The following is a 25,520-nucleotide window of genomic DNA, read 5'->3' as shown; positions in this document are numbered from 1 at the left end:
ACAGAAGGTGACAAGTGCAGTGTGAACTCCATACGAACCTGAATATAATACATTGAATGAGTCACCATTAATGTAGTCCGTCGATGTTGCGATTGTAATAGACAATGGTAATTTTTTTTTCCTATGCTTGCCTTTTCTTCCTTTTTGAAGAACTTTAGAAGTTTTACCTCTACTTGCATAGATACTATTATGAGGCATCGCTTCATCCATGCTTTATTGAAAATGGAAATTTTAGAAGCTATGGAGAATGACTAATGTTATCACCAATAATAGAATGAAATTTTTTGTGGGTTGCTTCCTATTAGTGTGGCATCATTGATAGCCCAACTAACCTCCTTTTGCTAACCAACTATCAACGGTTGAGATGCAACTGGTTCGCACCATAGTCGACACCTTCAAAGAATGACTAAAAAGAAATTTTGCAAAAATTTTCGTATCAGAATCAATTTGCCATAGTGAAATTTTGATACTATTAATGAAATTAATTTTAAAAAAGGAAAAAAATAAATTTTATCATATTTCAAGGTTTCATTCATTGTTTCTATTCCATAGCAAAAGATTTTCGTCAATAAATTGTTCTGTCAATGAGTTGTTCTAGAAAGAATTTTTTTCCCTACGAATGAAGTACTTTATTTCGTATTTTCAATAAAAGTGTCACAAAGGTTCTTATATTAAGAGTTGGATTACATTTTGTCCTAACTATTAGAAAAGAGGAAAATTAGTCCATGTACATTCGATCAAAGAGGAAATTATTCCTTCTGCTAATAATTTTATTTATTTCTACTATTGAAAATTGGCTCCAGCATGTCATAATGAAGCATATGTGTTTGGTTATTTTGTTAGCAATGTTAGTTTTTAATAGTAGAAATTGATGATTTTTTTAATAAAAAGAACTGATTTGCTCTTTAATAGAACTATGTACATAGATTAATTTCTCTATTTTTAAATAAACGAGATAAAATACAATATATTTTAATACAAAACCTTCATAATGCTTTTATAACGTATTTTTAAATATTTGTTATTCTAAAAAAGTATAATTTCTTATGATACTAATGTTTAAATAATAATAATTAATGGAAGTCAAAACGTTTTTCAATGACAAAATTACTTCCCTGTTGAATAATTTCAAGGTTTTTCCATTTTAAGAAATTATGTAGACTCAATAAGAAAAAAGTAAACAACTTTTCATAGTCTTTTCATAGTATTACTACAATTTCTATGAACCAATTTTATATTAATTATAAAACTAAAACCAAATCTTGACGCGTTTGGTAATAAATAATACAATTAATTAATTATTGTAAAAATTAAAATATATTATTTGATTTATTTTTAAAAAAATATGATATTGAAAAAAGAAAACACGAGGAAGCCTCCAAGTAGCAGAAACAGTGACAACAGTAAGCTACACTCTTGGTTCGTCAGCCGCCCAATCTCTACGAAGCTCAAGAATAAGATAAAATCAAAAGGAGGGTTAAGCGGTCACCTTTTCACATTAACAAACAGACACCACGTGTCGAACAAGCGCGTATGCGGGTCCTACTATTCAAAACCCGCGCCGGCCTAACTGTCACTCACCTTCGGACATGTCACCCAATGCCCGCACCTTTCTTTTATTCTTTTTCTCAGCCGCCCACCAAGACATCCGTACAAAAAGATCACGTGACCACCCCAGAGGTGTCGCTCCTTCATTGGCTCTATGTCCATCTCTCAACGTGAGAGTGTGGGGAGAAATTCAATCACGAAATCGTTTCGCTTTTTCTGGTGACTTTCGATATTTTTTTTTTTAAATATAATTAAAAGAAAGGGATGTTGTCGTTGGCCATGTTTATTCATGACTGGGCCCCACATCCAAAAAAGCCCACGCGTTCACCTTTTTTTTAGGTGGGCTGCTTTTAGCAAAATAGATTTTTTTTAAAAACCATTTTATTTATATATTTTTAAATAAAATATATTTAAAATATTTGATTGAATATTAACTCGATTGGCATCGATATTATTGTCAGTGCAGGAGTACGTAGATTTGAATGCGCTAAAGTGTATTATCCTCTTATTTAAGAGTTTGAGAGGGACTATAGGTAGTTATATGCATTGTATCAAAAATAACAAATATGACAAAAAATTATAATAAAATTAATGTTCAAAAATATATATATATTTAGAACGAGTTATTCATGTCTATTAAATTTAGATTATTTTATAATATTATTTTTTATTCAAAATTTAATGAAATTTTTAGGTGGTTTATTTTTAGGAAAATAGATTGTTTTTAAAAGCATTATATGTATTATATCTTAGATATACCCATAGCTCCTCCATAACTTTTAAATGGGAGGATAATGTTCTTCAGCACACTCAAACCCACGTTCTCTTACACTAGCAATAATATCGATGCCAATTGAGTTAATACTTAATTAGCTATTTAAAACTATTTTACATTCTCTTGCAATGCATTAGTTAGTTATGTTTATTCATTTTACATTATTTTTATGAATTTTTTAAATATTTAACTAATTTAGGTTCAATTATATTAATATTATTTAAATCTTAAAATATTTAATATTAAAATAACACAAAAATTCATCATAGTTTGATTATTAATATATTTTAATTTAGCCAATATTATTAATAATCTTATACATGTTATTTATTTTATATATAGTTAAATTAAATTATTTTGATGTTAAATTTGTTAATATTCGATTTTCGTAATTTTATATTCATCTTTGCTCTATCGAATGTAATTAACTTTTATCATATCTAAAAATATAAATTTAATTTGATAAATGTTATTAATGTGTGTATTTTTCAAACTATATTTTCAAGATTAACAATTTGACATTCATCCATTTTAATATTATCACATTAAGATTTAATTCGATTAAATAAAATATTAAAGTAAATAAATAATTTATTTAAAATAAACTTTATATTAAACATATGGAAATTATAAGGAAAAATATTAAACAAAAATCACCGAATAACTTTAAAAAATTAAAGGACAATAAGAAAATGTGTTCTTTAAAAAATTCCATCTAAATACCGAGAAAATATTAGATTTTCTAGAAAAATAAGTCATTTTTCGAAGCCAAATTCAATGAAACAAACGAAGCCTTGATATTGTATTAAAATAACCACCATTCATATCAATAATATATAAATAACTTTAAACCGTAAACTTTCTCTCATGAATTTGGTGTGTTTGATAAATTAAAATTTAAGTATTAAATTTTTACTGCTAGATTTTATATTAAAATTATTTGATAAATTAGTAAATATAAGTACTGAATATAATTATGTTGTTTGATAAAAGTAAATATTGATTTTAAAAAGGTATTTATTTTTAAGTTTAATCTTATTAGTATAATACTTTATATTATTTTGGATAATTTTGGATAAAAGATACATATGGTAATTTGAATATCTCATTTAAAAAATATAATTTATTTTAATTTTATAATAAAATAAATTTAACATTTTTACATTAAGTGATAAGTAGTTACGTACTTACTTATCTTATTCAACTGTTTTTTGTTAAAACTTTTATATTAAATAAAAAATTAAATTAATTATCAAATATTAAATGTTGAAAATTTTCATTTTCAATGAATAGAAAATTTTCTATGGTTTATCAAAGAGTACGTAATTGACACTTATATATAAATATGAACCATTCTCCAGTTAAAATGAGATTAAAATTAACTTTTTAATGAAAATAGCGAATAAATTGACATTTATACGATAAGTGTGAGCATGGGAGTGCTGTGGGATTAAAATTAAATTTAGACTAAAAATAAAATAAAAATAAATGGTACTTCTAGATTTTTCTGAGCCAATAGAAATGATTACTATTTCTCTTTTAATGTAATATATTATATATAATTATATAAAATTATTTTAAACTATAAGTTATTTCTTAAAAATTCTAGAGAGTTTATGAAAGTAGTGAAGAAGTTTATACTCATTTATAAAGTAAGTGTGACCTATGTGTGTGTTTTTAATTAAAATGGAATTAAAAATTGATTGCATAAACAATTATCATATGTCAACAAAATGAGTATACTATCTCAAAATATTAAATTTTCATGTCAACTGAGAACCTACCAACTGGTAATATATATATATATATATATATATATATATATATAAAGCTGTTAGGCTTTTTAAATTGCATCTAAATAAAATTTTAAATAAGTTTAACTTTTAATTCACCCTTAAATCCATTGTGTGAAAATGATTAAACAATAATAACAATTCCAATAAAGTGGTAGTTATAGTTACAAAATTATTGTAAATTAGGCACCAATAGTGAAGGTTATTATGTTTTCAAAGAAAAAAATACAAATTTAAACTTTTATCATGTCATTGTTAGAAGGAGCAATTACAAATCTCAAACATGAATAGTTGAACATAGGGGTAAGTAAAACTCGATTCGATTTGAAAAATAAAAAAAATTGAATTTTGGGTTAATCGAATCAAATTATTCGAATTATTTGAGTCAACTCGATTTGAGTTTTGAATTCGAGTCGAGCTGAATTTCACAATTCGAATAACTCACATAATTTAAATAATTCGAATAACCAATTGGTGTAAATACCCTCTTGGTCCCTGTCAACTTTGAAAATGAGCAAATTGATTTCTCTCAAAACAAAAAATACAAAAAAAATTAAAATTCAAAATGTTTATAAAAATTCAAAATTTATATATTGAAAAATTATAAAATTATAAAAAAATTATAAAAACTTTAAATTTTAAAATTTTCTAAAACAATAATTTTGGGACCTAATTAATGATTCAAATTTAGTATCGATTGTTTTATTGTTTTGTTGTGCTTGAACATGGAATTAGTTATACAATAACAATATTTTTATTTGACATATTTATTTTTTAATTTAACTCGATTTGAAAAAATTCAAATTGAATTAAGATGATAAAATAAGACTCATGAACTTAATTAACTCAAAATTTTTTACTTGATTCGATCGAATGCTCACCTCTAATTAAACATAAAAAATAAAAATAAACAAACTCATACAAACCTTCATTTTCTCCAAATTTATAATTTTAAACAATAATTTCAACTTGAGATAAAAAAATTAATTGTTATCTTATTAGACTATTTTAAAAGCTTTAAATTAAGGTTTTCTTCTTTATTAAGTTAGGTAAAGGGCAAATAAAGGTATCATGTGCCATCCAATTCTAAGAAATGGATAATCACTACTAACAACTGCAAATGTGTGTTTATTTATCAATTGAGTCTTAATTCAATTAATATAGATATTGTTGTCAATATAGGATGGCGTGAGTTAAGTGTCTTAAAACACATTATCCTCCTATTTACAGATTAAAAAAAGACCATTGTATCAAAAAATAATAAATATAACCGGAATTTATAATAAAATTATTCAAAAAAAATTCTTCCTAATTTCAAAAATTTTAATGTTATCCACTAAAAGACCACAATACTCTTAAAAAATAAATATAAAAAACAATAAAAACTTAATTAAATAATTTCATTGCCAGCTGCCACGTGTTCGGCATATTAAAATAGATTAAAAAAGAAAGGGGAAAAAGAAAGTTAGTTGGTACTAATTAATTGAAAGTTGTACATAAAATAAATATTTGGGCGGCGAGAAATGCACCTGACGACATAAACCCAAAATCCCGACATGAACCTCGTCAACACGGAATTACTCTGTGGGTCCCACCATCCGATTTCCCATCATGATTCTACCCTCTCGCTTTCCGCCGTCGATTCCTCCCGTTTAACGAGTGTTTCCACAACAACTGCCTCCATTTGAATCCTCTTCGTTTCCCTTAATTCCGACCGTTGGATGCTGAATCTGATCTACCAGACGGATTTGATCAGAGCCCAATCAAATGTGCAAAAGTAGTAGATATTTTGTAGTTCGATGCACCTGATTTCGTTTATTATTTTATTCTAACAACTAATGCGGTTTATGGGATCCCATGCGTGATGTCATCTAAATAGATTTTCTAACATCCGCCGAACCTCCCGCTAACTAAACTAATATTTTATTGCTGACGTGTCGTTTCACTGCCCGTCTGTATCCCTGATGTAGTAATAATCTACGTTCATTCTTTTTTCGTAATAATAATAAATTAGAAAATTGTTAAAGCAAGGGATAAAATAAATTTAAATTGGAAAATAAATATGAAAAAGCATTTAATTTATGTTATTAAATTTTTTTTAATTATAATAAAGGGGAAACAACATTGAGAAAATGTTCTCAAGTTGCCAAAAATATAGATCTCTAGGAGTTACAATTTTTTTTTTTACACACAACATACATTACATGTCAGTTTTAAATTTTAACCCAAAAATTAAGGGAAAAATAAAAAAAGAGGAAAGCCCAAAACGCTGAGAATTGAAGCTGAAAACGACATATTGAAAAAAGGAGGCAAATCAATCCATTTCAGCTGGCAACTGGTTAAGATCAAGATCAAACACTCTCCGCCGCACTCCTCCTTCAAAATCTACAACAGACGACGACGAATCGGAGTCGCTTTGAGCGAATCCGGATGCGGGGCAACCCGAACCGCCAGTAGCGAAGGCATCGAAGAAGTAAACCGGACGCTGCGCCGTCACAGGGAGGGAAGAACACGGGCTGGCCAGAGTAAGGTCAAGTGGCGGCGGAGAAGAAGACTCCACGGTGCTGCTCTGGCTAGGGCTGCGCGTGAAGTCGTTGGCGTTGTTGTCGGCGAAATTTGTTTTCGCCTTAGCGCCGCGGAACTCTCGCGCCTTCGCATCGTAAGCACGCGCTGCTTCCTCGGCGGTGTCGAAGGTGCCGAGCCAGACTCGAGTCTTTTTCCTCGGGTCTCGGATCTCGGCTGCGTAACGGCCCCATGGGCGCTTCCTAACGCCGCGGTAGCGGATCTCCTTAGAATTCGGGTCGGGATTCGGGCTAATCGGGCTGGGTTTTGATCTAGGAGCCATGGTTTTCCTTTCTTTAAGTAACTTTTCTTGAACAGTAGTGAGATGAACCGATGGGAAGGGAAAATGGGTTAAGGAGAACGGCTAGGGAGAGGTGGGCTTATATAGAAGAAGGGTGAGCTATACAACGCACCGTTTCGGCAGTCAAAGCAGGATTTGTGGGAGTTCGTTTTCTGTTGCAAGAACCACTTTAGTTCAATATGGGCTTCCAATCATTTTCCGCCACGTTCATTTATACTCTCTAAAATAAAAAAAGAAGTTAAATCTTAAAACGGGTTCTTCCAAGAAAAAAAACCCTTTGGATGTAATGGTAAACCGCGTCTTCATTTTTCAAACAGGATAAATGCTAACAGGACCCACACGCACAAAGAGATCAGACTGTACACGTGTTAAAAAGAAGAGATGATGGAATAATTAATATAGTAGCGCTTGCATCGGATTCTAGTGACTGAGTCATCCCAGTCTTTTGACTGCCCTAATCCACACAACCAAAGTGTTAAGTGAATATATAAATTAAATGAATCCCGACTCGTAGCCGCCTCTGCCGCAGCAAAAAAGAAAAAAAAACATAGTGGGCCCACTTGCAATAAAAACATTAGGGATCCACGTGTTTGCCAGAAAATAGCAATGTGTCTCAATCGAGGACGGCGTTTGTTAACGGCGGTTAAAACGGCGATTTGGCCGTTGCTTTGTTTGGATGTTTGTTAGGATTAACGGCAAAGTTACTCATAGTGACGGCGATTATCTTCCTTTTTTTTTTTTTTTTTGGAGGGAACTATGTGTCTCATGCCGCGTGAGTCGGATCTCGTAATTTTCCGGAAACTTATTTGGAAGGAACTGTCGGCTTTGAAGTGGTCAATGGGATCTAACGGTTGTAAGTGGGTTTGGTTGTTTGGTTCTGATACTGACACGTATCTGCTTTTGCACTTGAAGTGACAATGTGCCCATGAGCTTTATCCATCCATTTCTTATTTATTTTTCTCTCATTTGTATAAAAAATTTTCCCTTTTTTTATTTGAATATTGTAAAAATTAATTTTCTCATTTTTTAAAGATTTTCTCATAATTATTTTATTTTCATTAAATCAAATTAATTAATAGATACATAATAAAAAATTGTATTATTACTAATTAAATTAAAATAATTAAATAATATTAAATTATTATTTTATCTATAAATTAATTAAATTAATAAGAGATAAATATTAAATAAAATAAATTATCTTGGTGGATCACTTTAAATGAATAGTTTATATTCTACAAGAACTCTAACTAACTCGACTTTTGGCATTATAAAAAGGGTCACTTTCAAGCCATCAACAAAGCTTCACAAATTCAAAAGTTTAGAAATATATAAGTTCCCTAAAAGAAAGATTTTGCAAACTGGAAACTCTCTCCAAAATCTCAAGAAATTTTTAAAAAAATTAAAAAAAACGAAAAAATTTTGAAGAACAATGTATCAATTCGGAAGAAAGTTGCTCTTTAATCATGTTAAACCGAAAGAAAGGAGGCTAAGCCTATTTTTCTTTAAGATCAAGCTTAAGGGTGAGTGTTCAATTGAACCGAGCGAAAAAAATTCGATTTTGTAGAGTTAACGATTCCTATTTTATCATTCTAACTCGATTTGAATTTTTTTTGGATCATCTAAAGTGAAATGATTTCAAGTCGAGTCAAGTCATATCGAATCAAATTGAATCGAATAAATTTTTTTGAGTTGAAACGTTAAAAAATTAAATTGGTTATATTAAAATATTGTCGATAATATGACTAAATTTCAATTTAAAGAACATTAACACTATATATATTTAAGAATTCTTTTAACAATAAAAGAAGAGAAAAAAAAGATAATTAGATGATAAACTTAATTTAAATTTATCATTTTGGAATATTTAAAATATATATAAATTAGAATTATTATATAAATTTCAAGATTTTGCATATTTTTTATTTTTGAATTTATACGTATTTATAAAATATTGAAAAATAATTATAAATATTTTGAAAATTTGAAGATTATTTTGAACTTTTGGTTTTTAGGATCAATTTGCACATCTTGAAAACTATCAAGGACCCAAAGGACACTTACATCAATTTGTTATTTAAGTTATAAAATTCAACTTAATTCAAATTTGAAAAATCAAATCACTTATTCGAGTACTCAAAAAAACTAAACAACTCAATTCTATTATCTGAAAATTTAAAAAAAAATCAAAATTTTGAGTCGAATCGAGTTTTGCTCACCCCTAATCAAGCTTAGAAGGCCCATGAAGCGAAATCATCCTTCCATCCAATAACAAGTCTAAGCGACTTTTGGATCAAAGATCTCCCCAATCTGATTGCACCAACACAAAAGAGATAAAAGTTATTTTCAAGATTAAGTCTAGACGATCTTTGAAATAGGCTCAACTATCCAAGATCAAGTCTCAAAAACTCTTGGATCCAAACTGTTAAATTATTTCTTAAGTCATAAAATATTATTCTGATTAAAATGCAATCTGACCGAGTTTTTGCGGAGCTAGCGGAGGGAATAATCGGACATATTCAATTAAACGCGAGTAATTGTAATTATGTCCGAAAATATTGTTTATAAGGAGTAATCTGATTGAAAACTGATTATTGTATCATTAATTCTTTTGAGTTAAACCCATTTACTTACTAAAATTTTATTTTATCTCATTGTCACCGTTATATCATTTTAGTGATTAATATGATTACAGTGAACTCAATTAGCCCTCAAAACATAAATGAGATGAGCGGTGTGGACAAAGGTAGCCTTTGGCTTCAAAAGGCTTGAACGTCTTAATTTAATTTACTAACCAAGAGGCAGCAGAGGTGTTGAGGAGAAAATATGTGGGGCTTGGGCGGATGGATTGTGGAGTGTTGGAGAGATGGTGGGTGGGAGCAAAATTGACAAATGGTCTGCTTAAGGTCGTGGCTTGCGACATGGATTACTTTCCGAAACGTTAGTTCATGGTAAAGTAAGAGCAGACATGGGTCTGAATGATGGGTGGAAGTGGGTTTGGTGTTATAAAAGTATTGCTTTGGTTGGTGTGCTCATGTGTAACGATGAGACGTCGTCATCTTACTCTCATTTTTGACTGCCATTTATAAGGGGGAGACTGTGGAGACTGAGCAGGGGCGTAAAATGGAAAATGTTTTCAAATAAAATTGTATTTTTGAATAAAAATTTAATTTAATCATTTAAAATTATAAATATTATAAATTATATTTTTATTATTATATAAATTACAATTTAATTTCTGCCTTTAAACAAGTTTTCTGGCTTCACTCGTGAGATTGAGTTATGTTTTAAGGGGATTGACATAGATTTGTATAGATTGACTTTGTATATTTTTCGGGCTCCACCAAATTGTTGGAAAAATTATAATTTATGAGAACTTTAAGACATATTCTCAGTAAGGTGGAGAGTTGAATTATAAAATTATAGTTTCATATTTTACTCCATAAGACATTTACAACGATATATCATATGCTCAAAACGGTTGAGTGATGAATGAGAAATTGATGTTCAAAATAAATTACTTGTGAATATTTGTTGAGAAAAAGAAAGACTTAGATCTCACATTGGTTAAGGACCAAGTGTGAGATGTGTATATATATATATGAGAACTTACTTAAAGAGTGATTGAATGACTAAGCTTGCAATCTTAACTCGAACATAGGGAAATGCAGGTTGGATATTTTATCTCAACACGAAATTTATTTTTTCTCAACAAATGTATACAAAATCTTATTTAAAAGGCCATATATCCTGATTTTATTTGATTCTAATCAAATTGATTTAATTGCCCCTTTAAATGCAAATTTTATCTTCTTATATGTGAATATTTTCAAAATTCCTCGCCTATAAAAGGTTAAGACTTAAGAGTTTTTCAAAATTTTTTGCTCAATCTCACTCTCTCACACCGAGATTATTTCTCTCCAAAATTCTTCTATTTTCCTCTTCATATTTTCTAACATTTCGGTGATAGAAAAAGACATCGTTTGTTCATTGATCAACGTAAAGGTACTACTACTTCGATTATCGTGTTATTGTATCCTGTGAGACATTTGACCAACATTTCTCCAAGTACTGTAGAAGCGACCAAATTTGTCCTAAGGAAACTGTATAAAACAAACCTCAACATCTAATTAAACTCGTTTTTTCTTTTTGATTTATACTTTTTATTATGTTATTTATTGATTTTTTATATCCGATAATTTAAATACAAATTATACAAATTATTTTATTATATACATATAAATATTTATTTGCTGCATGAAGACTGCCAAGCAATGGTTATAACGAAATTCCATGGGACTTCGACCACCACATCTATAACAATTATGGTTAAAATATGAATGAAAATGTATTTTATCATCTAAATTTTAATAAATTTTATTTTTTATAATAATTTATTTTAATTTTAATTATTTGTGCTTGAAAACATGATTATCTGTCAAATGCGTTGCAATAATAAAAACAATTAAAATTGGTTGATTGACTTGAGAATTAATTTTACTTCAGAACCAAAAGTTGATAAAAAATAATGGTAAGGTATATTGCAGAGGCTTCTAGAAGGTAAAAGATTATTTACTCAATTCGCTTTAGTAGACAAGAGCTAGTTAGAGAAAATTTTTATTTAGGTTTTTAAAATTTTTGAAAATTTAAATTAATAAAGATAAAATTGTACTTTAGTTTCATCTAAAAATGATAAAAATTGATTTAATCATTTAAAAATTATAAAGATATAGACTACTAAAATGATAAATTATATTTTTACTATCGTAAAAATTATAATTTATTTTCGCTTCTAAACTTTTGCTTAACTTCTCTCTTGCTAATAGATGCCTTGAGAAATAAAATAAAAACTCGAAAAAATGAAAAGACAAGTCAAACACATGTCACACATTCATCATCCTCTTTTCGTTTTTGAATTTTATAAAATGAGTCATTTTCAATTTTAATCCTTTTAATATGGTTAAATTTGAAATTTAATCTTTATATTTTAATTTCTAACATAATTTGTTCTCTATATTTTTATAATGTTATTAATTAATTAAAATAATTAATATTGTTAGCTTTTCAATTAAAATGTTATATATAAATTGAAGGCAGATTTTTAAATCTTAAAAGTTAATGGATTAAATTCTTAAAAATAAAAGTAGGAGAATTAAATACGAAGTGTAGTTCATGATTGTTTGAATCAAATCGGATTTGCTGGGTACTGATCCATAAAGAGGCATTAAATCAGTTGATCAGCAAATTGATATGATTAACTGAGTCAAGCTAAAAACTAATTGAATCGGTTTTTTTTTTTTGTAATTATTGATAATTTATTTAATAAAAGTGTACAACCAATAGCCTGACTAGTTTGATCATCAATCCGGTTATGAAAGCCTAGCTTAAATATATTTTAATTTTCAAATTTTTACTCTATAATTTGACACAAATAAATAATCAAACTAGCGCGAAGCGTGGGTGGAACATAGTAGTTTAATTAATAGTAATGATCAATTATAATGAAAATTGTTCAATTTCATCCTTGGTGCAGAAGGTACAGTTTGGATGATCCTGCCTAAGATACAAACTCGAAAGGCTCAAAACGATGATATTTATCTTCTAGGCTGCATTTTCTGCTGGAGCAGGGGCATACCATCCATGGTGGATCTCTATGGCCTTCTTTCTCCGAGCAAGCCGCGACTTTCTACGAGCTCCAGTGTTCCTATGCAGTGATCCCACCTTCACTGCTTTATCGATCACCGAATAAGCCTCGGCAATCAGCTTCTCAATCGGGAAGATTTCTTCGGCTGCTGCATCAGGCTTCTTCCTCAGCACATCCAGTGCCTCCAAAACCTTGGCAAAAAAACAAAACCAGAAAAGCCATTAGACACTTCATGGAACATTATGATTATTGAAGCAGCTAATCCGAACCCAATGCTTAGCTCGCTGGTTCTTGCAACCACCTTTATGAGGCAGTATCTAGCAGATTTGGGATTTGATCTCAGCATATACAGCTTTCGTTATAACAAAAGAAAGATTTAACCAGAACTTGCCTGAGTTGCTTACTCGGGCGACTTTATTGCACTGTGCATTATACCGTTGAAGTAACAGAAGGTGTAAAGGCACAGAAAGAAACAGAAGTGCAGAAAAGGCAAAAATCAGAAATCGGTTCTTTTCCATGGTTAGAGGCGGATGAGATATGGGTTTGGGATTGAAAGTATAATCTATGTCCAGTACCAAAGTTAGATTCATATTTTTCAGCGAATCTTTCCCGGCAAAATAGAAAATATAAAAGAACTCCAATGGCTCACATGTGGCCCTAAACTGTACCATCTATAAACTGTACCATCTACTAATGAGAATAATTGGCAAACCAAAGACTATGGACTCAAGATGAGTGATAACCACTCAACGTCACAGCATTATGCATACGCTTCATTGACATATAACCAAATCATCCAGCAAGTATAGTAACTCAATCGAAAAGATATACAAAAGCCAAAAAACCATTATGATTATGCTAATATGTTCTGCAAATGGTGGATCTTGCAGAATGCTTTCATACAAATCTTGTCAAATGACTAGGCATATTGGGATTCAAATAGTAGCTTAAGTACTGGGTCTCGTGCGAGAACAACTGAGAGTACTCTAGGACATATAAAAGTCCAAAATTCAACATTTCTAGAATCCTATGAACAGAATGAGTCTATAACCATTGTTAAAAAAAATAATCAAAGTAGTAAATTGGAAAGGTTAATACCTTCCTCATTCGGGTTTTGACTTCGGATTTCTTTGCTTTGTGGTAAACCCGCCTTTTCTCGGCTTGTCGAGCCCTCTTAGCAGCTGAATCAGCCTTCTTCTTTGGTGCAGCCTCACAAACAACAACAGAACGATGAATTGGTTTCGGAGTCACTGTACTAAAAGACAGATTCCCTGAAAAAAAAAACACCAAACAAATCAAAATTCATCATCAATCTTCACAAAAAGGAAGATTATTTTAAGGAAGCAATTCATATCTAAAATGTTGATTATTCACCAAGAGAAAAAGGGGACTAAAACTACATATAACAAATAGCTAAAAAAATACTAAATTCCAACAAGCTCAATTAAATTGCCAAGCAATGTATAGTAGGAAACAAGTGAAGGACGACAATGGGGAATCGAAAATGCTGATAATATACTCAGAATCAAATACTTAACCAAAATTCAACTTTCCCCAGGAATTTCTTGCCAACCAAACATTGAATTCATCCGAGAAAAAACAAAAAAAAATGTGGGGAATTGAAATCATATAAAAACCACCCTAAAACTAGCAGTAGCAAAGGGTTCATTTTTCTCCTAAAATTATAATGACCCATCAACTGAAACTTGAAATAATAAGAATTTCACTTCAATTTAACAGAAAGAGAAATGGGTATTGCATAAAACATGAGAATATGAGGGGAAAAAAGGATAAAAGAAACACCATACCTTTGGAGAAGAGATTGTGAGAGAGGTTACTGGAGAAACTGAGAGTCTTGAAAGCATAAGAAGAAGAAGAGTTGATGTTGGTTTTAAGTGAAAGGGAATTGAGCTTAGATTGAAGAGAGAAGCATGAAGAAGACAAGCAACAGTTAAGTGCAGTCGCCATTTTTGCTTTCTCAGTTTCTTCCCCTTTCTATATATTATCTAAACAAATGAAATTTGAGCTATATGTTATGGTTTTTTATTTTTTGTCTTCAGCCTTTTTGCTTATCCGATATATCCATAGCCAGAACAGAGGGTAAAGGCGTAAAGCTTGAGTGGATTTTTTATAATTCCTCTTTTACCCCCATACTTTCTCTCCAAAACGGCACGTCGTTTTGATGGTCTTTGTTGCTTTGTGTTTTTAAGTTTATGGGCAATTAAAGTAATTTCATCGAAGGGCCAAAACAATTTTAGTTTTCTTTTGTCAAGAAAATGGGTAAAATTATGCCAACAAAGGACAACTTTAATACAAATACACCTTTTAGTATGAAAAAAAAACTCTGAATCTCGGGTTTTGATCCGATCTGATTTATTATCGGATTTCTATACATTCAATGTACTCTACAGATAGAGGAATATGTAGAGTCGAACATAGTAAAATAAGAACTTGAGAATTTTTGTTGAATCTATCTTACTTCAAGATATTTACAAAATAATCTTAATATATATTAAATATTTGCTTTCAATAAATAAATATACAAATAATATATATATTAAGCTTTAAGTCTAAACTCAAAAAAATTAAGCGAAATTATCAGTGCGAATTTTTAAACTCCATGAACACCTCAATCTTTTAAGACTACTTTGAAATAAAAAAATATGTGACATTATATCAAATACTCACCTAAAAAATAATCTTATTTGCTTCAAAATAAAAAATAAAATAATTAAAAAATATAATTTTATTTGCTTCAAAATAAATAACAAAACAATTAAATTAAATTTAGGACAAGGCAACGAGGAGTCGAGTCTTCTATTAAATTTTAAATTCGGGACGAAATTTGTTTCCTAAGAGTTGAGGTTAGGTTGAGGTGGTTAAAGCTTCAAGTCCAGGTTGAAGCATGCAAAAATCCATCTCGCCCTACCTCGTTGCCATCCCTAATATTATTATTCAAAGTGTTGATTGAATTGATGTTATTTTCGAATGTAAACTACACTATTAGTCACGAAATTATGAGTAAGTTTTTATTTTGGCCATTTAACTAAACAAAATTATAATTTGGTCACTGAATTATTTGAAGATTTTTATTTAAGTCACTAAACTATTCAAAAAAAAATTTATTTAAGTCATTAGCCTATTATTTTTTTTTAAAGTTTCATCAACAAACTCCAAGTGACAATTCAACGATCGATACAGTGGATCATTATCTATCGATAAGTAAAAAAACATGCTTTAAATCCAAGATGATTTGGCAAACGATGTAGGAAATCGAAGATCTATTTTTTAAATTTGATTCGCAGATTCGTTATGTTCAAAGTTGTTTTATGAAAAAACTCAATTGTAAAAGAGAAAGGGAAAGTAAGTTTTTAATTGGTGCAAGTAGTGTAAACAGAAAAAGCCATATAACATAAATTTTCACAATCCAATGACAAATGAATACGTTTGAATAGTTTAGTGACCAAATTGTAACTTTTTTTAGTTAAATAACCAAAACAAAAACTTACCTATAATTTAATGACTAATGGTGTAATTTTTCCTATATCCAATTGAGACCCAACCTAGTTGTGAAATTACCAAATGCATAATATTCTTTCCTTCCATTTTAACATTTCAATCAAAACTATCCATTTAATATAGATTTGTCACCTAAATTTTTTCATCCGCGAATGTACTAATCATAATTTAATTAATGCAAGAATCCAATTTTAACTAAATTTACATCAAATCAAAAAGAATTCAAACTTTTAATCAAATTTAAACTTCATATCAAAAGATTAAAATTCAAATAAAAACCTTCCATTTTTTAAAAAATTTTAATATTTGATAGTTAAAATCCACAGGTAATTTTAAAAATATTTTTAAATATTTTACTATAAATTTAAAAAATTATAAGAATATAAAATAAATTCCAAATTTATGCAATATAATACACAATCTTTTTGGTTCAAAAAACATAACACAAAAACTTTAATTTAATATGAAAATAAGAAAACAATTTTGATTCAATTAATAAATATATTTAATAATATAATCATGTAAAAAATGCAACATAGACGATGTCTTCAGAACCAGTTCGAAAAAGAAAATCTATAACCTGTTTCTTTGTGGGGGAAACCCCAACATATGAAAAATAGCCTTTGTTGCCATTCCCATATTTAGACATTTCAGTGCAAGATCAAAAAAATATGAACTATGAAGTTAAAACAACGATCATTTGGCATTTAACATTTACATATCGGTTATGTAAACACACAAACATGTCAAATATAAACATCCTCCCATATTTGATCTAATTAGCTTCCCAAAAACCTAAAATCTTTCAGCTGTCATTACTACTGGAGTTGCTTCAGTATGTTTTCTTACCAGATATGGACCCCTCTGAACAGCTTCTTGCAACTGCATTCCAACAATAGCCATGAATCATCATACTTGCCATATACAAAGACAAACAGATTTTGCAAACTGCAGATCAGAGTGATGTAATCTTATGTTACTTGGATACAGGTCCTTTAAGTGACTCATCCAAATATGTGAGACCTTTGACACAGGTGTCAGACACGATACTTCAAGTCGGAGCAACATAGATTACATCTATGGATGTTATGAAATGGGTATAAATTACAGTTACCAAATCACATGCTCGGTATGAATTTGAGATCTCTTCCGAGACCGCCATGGAATTCACATCATGCCCAAAATGTGGAATAAAAGAGGCAGGAAGCATATTAGTTTATAACTAACCTTCCCAGCTATGCCAGAGAGTGCAGGGTCGCTGACAAGTTTACTTGACATGAATGATCTGTGGATTGCCTTGCAACAGTTGTATCTAGCCTCCATAGCTAACAGCACAGAAATAGTTGTAAAGTGAAACTTTGACAAGACGATCATACAACATAAGAAAAAAAGGAAACATGGGAGTCTGGGATTCCTTTTAGTGCTAAAAGATTAGACAAGAAATAGCCAAAGATGTTTTCATGTGTATAAGGGAGCTACGGTTGTTCCAAAAAATGGAGACATTTTGATTTGGAATAGAAAGGAGGTGATGTATTACGATGTTGAAAGCAATACCTATTTTTGTAGTTTCGGCAGTTGGATCAGTCACTATGTTTATTATCTCCGGTTTTGAGAAAATCTCCATCAGGCACCATACTCGAGCTACTAACCCTGTTATTACTCTGTACCCCTGATATCAGCAAGAATGATCCAATGTTAATTTCTTGACGTATGGTCATTTAGAAAAATATGTGCACCAAAACAAAGCATGACATTGGTGGGGGAACAAATACAAACAGCTTCAAAGGTCAAAACTCTTCTATTTCATCTTATGCTGCAACCACAAAAGGTCAATCCAGGTATATTCTTGTTCTTCAGTGACTTAATAATCTGGTTGCCTTTTCCTTTGGGTAAGAATATAGTCATGTGAAAACAGCAAGTTCCAATATTAGTTATGATGAAATTTTCCATAAACGGGAAGTTATTTTATGTTCATTTCTTAGATAAGTAAACCGTTAGCAATTAAAAGTTCCTTCCTTGAATCTAGAGAAATTACTACGGAATGACTCCTAGAGGTAAGGTGAAAACATTTTAAACTATAACATACGGGCTCAAAATCTTTCTTGTTTTTTTTTTTTTTTTGGTTTTGGGGGAGTGGGGGAGGGGCGTAAATATTGAAATACAAGTCAAAAGTTTCCATTTTCTCATCTTCTTGGCACAAACAAAGTAGTGTTAACAGCAGAGTCTATGTTATACATCTGCAAGTGCTCTTCAAAGTTCATAATAAAAACCATTTTTACAAAGTAAATAGTGTCAAATTCTGACCAATATCCTGGTAAAATACCAATTACAAACAAGGAAAATGGGAAGTAGGTAAGCCCCAGAATCTTAAGCTTTGCTAGTTGGAAAAAGCTTAAATAGGAACCTCCGAAACTTAACTGGTTTCTATCATAAATGTAAACCCAATGTGTCAAAAAAATATATAGATTGATTGTCAAGAAGAAACACTCACAGCCAGACGAAATTCTGCAGCCTGTTGAAGAACTGATAGCAAAAGACCCTGCCAATCATGCAAAAGACATTAATGAACATTTTTTAAGGAAAATATAGGAGAAGATGCAATGCATATGAGTTCAAGAATGTACTTGGGATTGACATGATAACCTTTTCCCCTTTGCTTACTATATAACTTTCCAAATCATTTAAAGGATGACATTAAACAATGTCCTTCAAGATAAAGAAGGATGGCATATTTCTTTTAGAGTTGCTTACAGATGGTGTCAACTTCGAACTTTCTGATGCTACTTCATAGACCAGACGTCGAAGACTTTCTTCTGCATCACCATTTAATATTACACCATCCTCAGGTCGGTTTTCTCCCACAATATTCCCCAAAGCATGCAATGCAGCCTAAATTGCAATATGAAAGCCCATCAGCAGTCAGAATACTAAAGTGAAAAAGCAATCTGATAGTTGTGCAGAATATGCTCTGGCAAAGATCAACTTCAAGACATATTTTGCCAATTCAGTCAATGTCATAATAGAAGTTACATCAGATTAGCCAGGTGAAAACTACTATTTCCTGTGAACCACCTGGACTCCTTAAACATTAGGGTGAAACTTTTTTAAAGCTCAAAGAAAAACCAATATGTTATAGCTAAAAAGGGCCACTGAAATAGATGGAAGGTGAACAAAGTTGATGCTTAAGAAACCACAGGAAAGCTAACAGGCTAATCTCCACTGAAAATACTACTGAAACATATAAATCCTTATTCACATATGTATTCTCTAATATGAACCTCCAAGCACTTAGAAAAACGACCATACATGCTGATGGGTTAATCAAGGTAGATGGTTTAAGATAACATTATTGGAAGGTTATTTATGAACAAATAGGTAATGGTTTAACCCAGTCATGAGACGGATCATTTAAGAATCACTGAGATATCATATATCAAGATAACAGAGAATCACATGCATAGTTGTATTTATGCTGTGATTTTGGTTCTTAATCGACTTAGTCAAAGAGTCTCCGAAGTATGTAATTCATTATGAACAGTGAAGAATATCAGGCAAAACGAGAACAGGTAAAAAAGCAAATGAATATTACATGCTTACCAACTGTTTGCCACCTCCTTGCCGATCAAATGCAGCATGAACAATATGCCTTGCAGCAGGAGGAAAACTTGTCAGCAGCAACACAGCTCCTTGGATTGCTAAAAGCATCAGAAAATAGGAGGAAAAAATCAGGCATAAAAACTAATCGTTTTAGGATTATTAACATAATGTATAATCTCTTCATCTACTCCCCATCTCCGGTTTTTCTGGGAGTACCTGAGTCCGAAACATGTTTTGACACAGGTAATGGGGTATGACCCCCCAAATGTATGAAAAAAATTGAAACAACTAATCGTAATCACGTTGGATAAATACCCATATTTGACACTCACACTTGAGTCCGAGAGATATAGGCCTAAAAATTACTTACATGATCCTATTCCACCAAGAGCTTCAAGTGCAGATTCACGTTCATCTGTATCTTGACTATCCAACAGCCCAAGTCTCACATCAATGGCTGAAATCAAACTTTTGGCACCTGAATATAGAAGAAAAGAGGGGAGCTCAAAACATATATACCTATATGCATAAAATATTCAGGAAAATGAGTAAAGAATAAAGATTATGTCCTTCATGATAGTAACCAAATTTCAAATTTCCAGGAATTTTTTTAGTTGGTTATTGCTTTTTCTCGTCCTAGCACTGTGCAATAGGGAAACCCACAGTTGGGTACAAGGTGCTAAGAGAATATTGCCACAGCATCCAGAACAAAGAAAGACCCAAGTAAAATTATAACAACAATAAAAATCATAACAGTTACATTTTCAGTCTTTTACGCTTCCATGGATCCTTAATTCTAAGTAAAATTAAAGTAAGCGACAGTCTCTTCAATGACTGAATTTCAGAACTGAGAGGCATAACCCTTACTTGGTTCATCAACAAACATGTATACGTTCTCCTTGGATAAAAGCCTTCCACTTATCATCAATGCTCTTGATCGTAGAATTGATTCCATCGATGAGTTGCTATAAAGTAAATAAAGGGGATTACAATATAAACAATGAAAACCTGGTTGTAAAGAAAGTAACAATAGTTTTATAAAATAAAAATATATAATAATTAATCCTCAAATAAGTACCTGATTATAGAATGAAGTAATTGAAGGGTGGTCCTTGCCAAGAACTCTGCACCATGCTGGACTTCAGTCAACTGCATAACTGTCTAGTCAATATTCCATTCAAAATGCACATAAAAAGTTTAATAATTAAAGATATGCGTTCTGGGCCAGGGTTAAATGAATAACCTCATACAAGAGCTCTAAAGCACTTAGGGTTACAAGGGTGTCATTTGAATTCCTGATCTCGGCCTCCAATAAACTGAGCAGATTTGAATTATATATTACAGATGCTATGGAGCTGGAAATAGAGAATAACTTCACTATCAATGATAAAACACGGACACGCCCCTGAAAAAGGATTTACAGTGTTAAGATGGGAATCCAAATAAGAAAATTTCCAGAGCATATGCATAAACTAGATAAATGTCAAAATTTGGAACTGGTGCTTAGCTGGGGTTTTAAATTTCATGCCACTGCAGACATCTAAATATGATAAAATTAAATAGACATTAGCAAAGACTATCTTTTCTCTAAATAAACAGAATTCCAGGCATTTTTGGTGATGCTGATAGCTAAAGAAGCTAGAATTCAAGTAAAAGAATTGTATGAGCAGCTGATAGTCCTTCAAATATATGCCCGTAAATATAAGAAGAAGATTGTGAAACAAAGGGAACACAGATGAGAACAGTAATAAAAAAGGTCAAAGAGCACACAAGAAAAAATATCATACCAGTGAGGAACATCGAGATGCTACGTTCCCAAGGTGTGTAGCTTCATTGATATTAGATGGGAAGATAATGCCCTCCATAAAATTTCACAAAAACCAAATTGTGATTTCAGTAAACTGAATCTATAATGGTACAATGCATTAAAAAGATTAACCTTAGAAAAAAAGTGATCTAAGGCCAAGTCCTCACCACGGCTTCAGGAAACTGAGCTAAATTCTTGATAGCATCAATCGCAGCAGTTGCAACTTGTTCATCGCTGCATGTGAGTAATGCATAAAGAGTAATTTCAAACAACTTTCATAACCTTTATTATCAGTGAGTATGCTCTTCAAACTACTTCAAATAATTGCCAACTCTAAGGAGCAGTGCCAAAATATCTCCAGTAATACAATACAATTGAGGCAAAAGAAAGCAGTGTGGTTACCATATTCATCACAGTATGCCCTAAACAGATCGAGAATCACACATTTAAATTTATCCTACATTTTCCCCATCATACACCCTTGAAATCCTCTATAATTTGCCGTACACCTCTTTAAAACATGCCAGATTAGAGAGCCAAAAAGAAGATTAGCAGAAACAGCCAAGAACCATACTACACCATTTATGATTACCAATTCATCAAAATTAATTAAACTTTTCAGAAAAGAAGCTTGGATGACAAATATAAAGCTTATTGACTGCCAACCCAAAAAAGAATGAACAAAGTTTTTGTAACTGTAAGCTATGACAGCTCATATGATCAATGGCATCACAAATTCCAAGTAAAATGAACCCAAAAAAAACTGAAAAATCTATGCATTTAGAAAATAATTGATAACCACATTTTCCATGTCCATGTATCAACTATAAGTTTGTCAGCACTCACATGCACAAAACAAAAAAGATAAGAGAGAATATGACAAATTTTACTGCAAATACGAAGCTAAACCATGAACAATGAAGGTATAGGTTTCAAGGCTCAGTGTGATAGGTTCTCACCCATTTATCAGACAGTCCAGTAAGAGTTGATAAATATCACAGTCAATAATCAGCTTTATGGCGTATATAGATTTGTCATCAAAGTTCTTTAAAAAGGATGAAACCTGGATGAAGTTATAAACATTTAGAAAAAAAAAAAAGAGTTAATTTACAATGGTATATTAATTTTGTCTTAATTTAAGCCCATTCAACCATGCTTTGCTCATAAATTCTGTGGCCATATAACATTGTAAATCTCAATGACTGTCAGTCCGATCCATCTCAAAAAGAAATATCTTGAAAGGGATCTGGAATAAACAGTTGTGGCAAACACTTGGATAAAACCTTTTAGAGATTTAACTCTTACGACAGCTACAAGGAAATCTTTGACATTAGAATTAAACTTAGTAAGTGCAAAAATTACAGAAGAAATAATTGAAGAATGTTTAGAGTTGTACACATACCGTTTTGCACGATAAACAACGAACAACTTGAGAATCTGCCTTGAGGCCAACTTGAACAAAAGTCTACAAAACAGAAGATGTAGCTTCAGATTTCGTAATAAATTCACAAGCCTATATAAATGAGGACATTATAAATTCTGAAGTCCAAACAGTTAAAAATGCTACTTTAGACTAACTTATTCAAGATTTTAAAACATGTCAAAAACTGTGTCCATTCTGGAACATTTCAAACCCAAAACATAACTATCAAGGAATTAATAATCACTAGCAACTCAAGCCTACACTCAAAACATCAAAATGTTTTTGTAATGCTAATATTATCTGAAGATTCTCATTCCCACAAGGCATCCAAACAATATATATTACATTTGAAGCTAATCAACTCTTTTTCCTTTACAAGTGAAAAACAAGCAATTAATTTAGTGAAGACCAAATGCATACCATGTATTGTGGAATGAGTGAGGCGCCATACTTGGTCTTAAACACTCTCTCCAAACAAGCAACCAGAGTATTTTCCAGGCCAGGCACATCCGATTTAGTTTGCAAAGCACTGCAAGAAAAGCTAAAACCCCATTATTTTAAGTCAAAACTGAAAACCCTAAAACAAATCCCCCACAACAAAAAGTGGTTGCTTTCAGCATCAAAGCAACAAAGTTATATGATTGCAATTACATAACAAATACCCAGTAAAGAAATTCCTAGAAATACTCAAATTAATAAAGAGATAAAAATGAGCATAAAAGAAAATTTAAGTGGAAGTAAAAATGAGTGCCTGATGATGACAGGGAGAGGGAAACGGTCGAGAAAATCTTTGACAGCGGCGTCGTTGAGAGAACCGGGGTGGTGAGCGAAATCAGAAGCTGAGTCGAGCAACTGAGTAGGATCGTCGAGCGCGAATTCTTCATCCATAGTTGTGGATTGTTTGGAGTCTGTGAAGCGGCGAAGAAAGAGAGATTTTGAGAGCCAAAGTTAGCGTGGCTGAAACTTCAGTGAAAGAAAGGAATTTGGGTAATGACGCGTGCAGAAAAATGAAACTTAAAAGGAGAATGTACCATTGAAGCCTCTGCACGTGATGAATTGTTGTTAACAGCATAATACACCTTCTAAAGGATTCTGTTAAAATAGGATATTATCGAGGACATGTGGTGTGTTCTAATTGGTTGTTGTATTTTTTTTAAACATTGTTATCAATAGGGCCCAAAAGTGTAACCAAACTATAGCTTAGATATTAAGAAATGGAACAAAAAAGCTTAGGACACACAAATTTTGAATCGAAAATTGACTTAAAAATTTGGAGTCAATTTTTTATTTATGAATTTTGGAAGAGTTACAATATCTAAATTTCTTGATTGGAAAGAAAATGCATTTGATTCTTCTTTTTGATGGAGCTTTGATTTAAGGGTTGTTTAGACTTGGTTTTGAAATTATGCGATTTGCTTTTGGGGATCGTTGTGAATTGATCTTGAAGCTAAGCTTGGCAAGATACTTGCTCGAGAATTTGATTGGATTGAATTCAAGGGTATTTGAGACTTGATCTTGAAGTTGCGTTGTAGAGAGTTTGGATCTAAGGGTCTTTGGGACTTGATCTTGGATGATTAAATCTGATCCAAGTGTCGTGGTGACTTGCTATTGAAACGGGTTTTGACCTCTTTTCTTTAGTTGAATTAGACTGGAAGGTGGCTTTCTTCATAAACGTCTTTTGGCTTCCTCTCCTCGATTGAATTAGATCAGAATGCGACTTTTCTTCAGAACTAATGTATCGCTTTTAAATAATTCATTAGAGAATTTCTAGACTTTTGAATTTGTGAAGTGTGAAGTTTTTGTTGAATGGCTTGGAAACAACCTTCTTTTACAAAATGTCAGTTAAGAGAGTTCTTGTAGAATTTAACTTCTTTATTTGAGTGGTCCAAAAAAATTTTCATTTACAGTACTAATGTGAGAAGATGTGTATGGTTTAGGGTAGAACTGATCATGGGTTGGACCACCTGCCCAAGCTCAAAGGCCCACCCAAAAAGAGGGAAGGTTTGGGAAAAAAATATAGACCTGACAAATGGGTTTGGACAAAAAAAATTAGGTCCATTTTCTAAATAGGTTGGGCCTCGGGTAAATTTTTTTTGGATCGGGCCCAACCCAACCCGAAGTTGCCTAAATTTTTTTCAGTGTTGTTTGTTGTTGTTTTTTTATTGTTTGTGTTGGGAAATGTGTCAATATTGTAGTAAACATGTACTTATTTTTTATGTATTTGAATGATGAATAAATAAATAAAGTTAATTTCACATTTCACCATTATGTCTTTTATGTTTATGTTGTTCATGTTTTGCATGCATAGCAAAATTGTGACAAGTAATAACATTTACATTTTGATAAAGACACTTACTTCAATAGATAATCTAAACGAGTCTGTAATCCCGTAAAAGAATCATAGTGAATATTTGATTCAAATACTTAGAAGGATTATTATGTCGTTTACGATTCCAATTAGGGAGATGACTAGTATTGACTATCGGAGCAGTTGACTCCACGGGTAGAGACATATATGTATTCATTGGAATAATGATACATTGGCTAGACC

At 31.3% G+C, this 25,520-nt stretch overlaps 3 protein-coding genes across 3 annotated transcripts; all 3 read right to left on the bottom strand.

The window, feature by feature from the left end:
* Positions 1-6,179: 6,179 nt before the first annotated feature.
* Positions 6,180-7,083, bottom strand: LOC105766437 (ethylene-responsive transcription factor 4). Its single transcript, XM_012585907.2, has one exon. The coding sequence runs from the start codon at positions 6,959-6,961 to the stop codon at positions 6,431-6,433; it is 531 nt and encodes a 176-aa protein (XP_012441361.1). The 5' UTR covers positions 6,962-7,083; the 3' UTR covers positions 6,180-6,430.
* Positions 7,084-12,453: 5,370 nt separating this feature from the next.
* On the bottom strand, positions 12,454-14,694 carry LOC105766435 (30S ribosomal protein S20, chloroplastic). Its single transcript, XM_012585904.2, has 3 exons — positions 14,432-14,694; positions 13,722-13,894; positions 12,454-12,814 (listed from the first exon to the last, which is right to left on the bottom strand). Exons 1-3 carry the CDS (start codon positions 14,589-14,591, stop codon positions 12,581-12,583), a joined length of 567 nt encoding a protein of 188 aa, XP_012441358.1. The 5' UTR covers positions 14,592-14,694; the 3' UTR covers positions 12,454-12,580.
* A 2,058-nt stretch (positions 14,695-16,752) lies between these two features.
* LOC105766425 (hypothetical protein) lies at positions 16,753-24,022 on the bottom strand. Its single transcript, XM_012585895.2, has 17 exons — positions 24,001-24,022; positions 23,721-23,877; positions 23,390-23,498; positions 22,949-23,011; positions 22,506-22,609; positions 21,714-21,780; positions 21,527-21,598; positions 20,983-21,144; positions 20,818-20,888; positions 20,607-20,704; positions 20,110-20,217; positions 19,740-19,837; positions 18,894-19,031; positions 18,634-18,681; positions 17,697-17,811; positions 17,370-17,467; positions 16,753-17,024 (listed from the first exon to the last, which is right to left on the bottom strand). The coding sequence occupies exons 2-17, from the start codon at positions 23,855-23,857 to the stop codon at positions 16,938-16,940; spliced, it is 1,575 nt and encodes a 524-aa protein (XP_012441349.1). The 5' UTR covers positions 23,858-23,877; positions 24,001-24,022; the 3' UTR covers positions 16,753-16,937.
* Positions 24,023-25,520: the final 1,498 nt, after the last annotated feature.

This window comes from Gossypium raimondii, chromosome 5 (assembly GCF_025698545.1).
Source record: "Gossypium raimondii isolate GPD5lz chromosome 5, ASM2569854v1, whole genome shotgun sequence".
Taxonomy (NCBI): domain Eukaryota; kingdom Viridiplantae; phylum Streptophyta; class Magnoliopsida; order Malvales; family Malvaceae; genus Gossypium; species Gossypium raimondii.
Note: the sequence above shows the minus strand (reverse complement) of the source record. Positions and strands in the feature narration are given on the sequence as shown.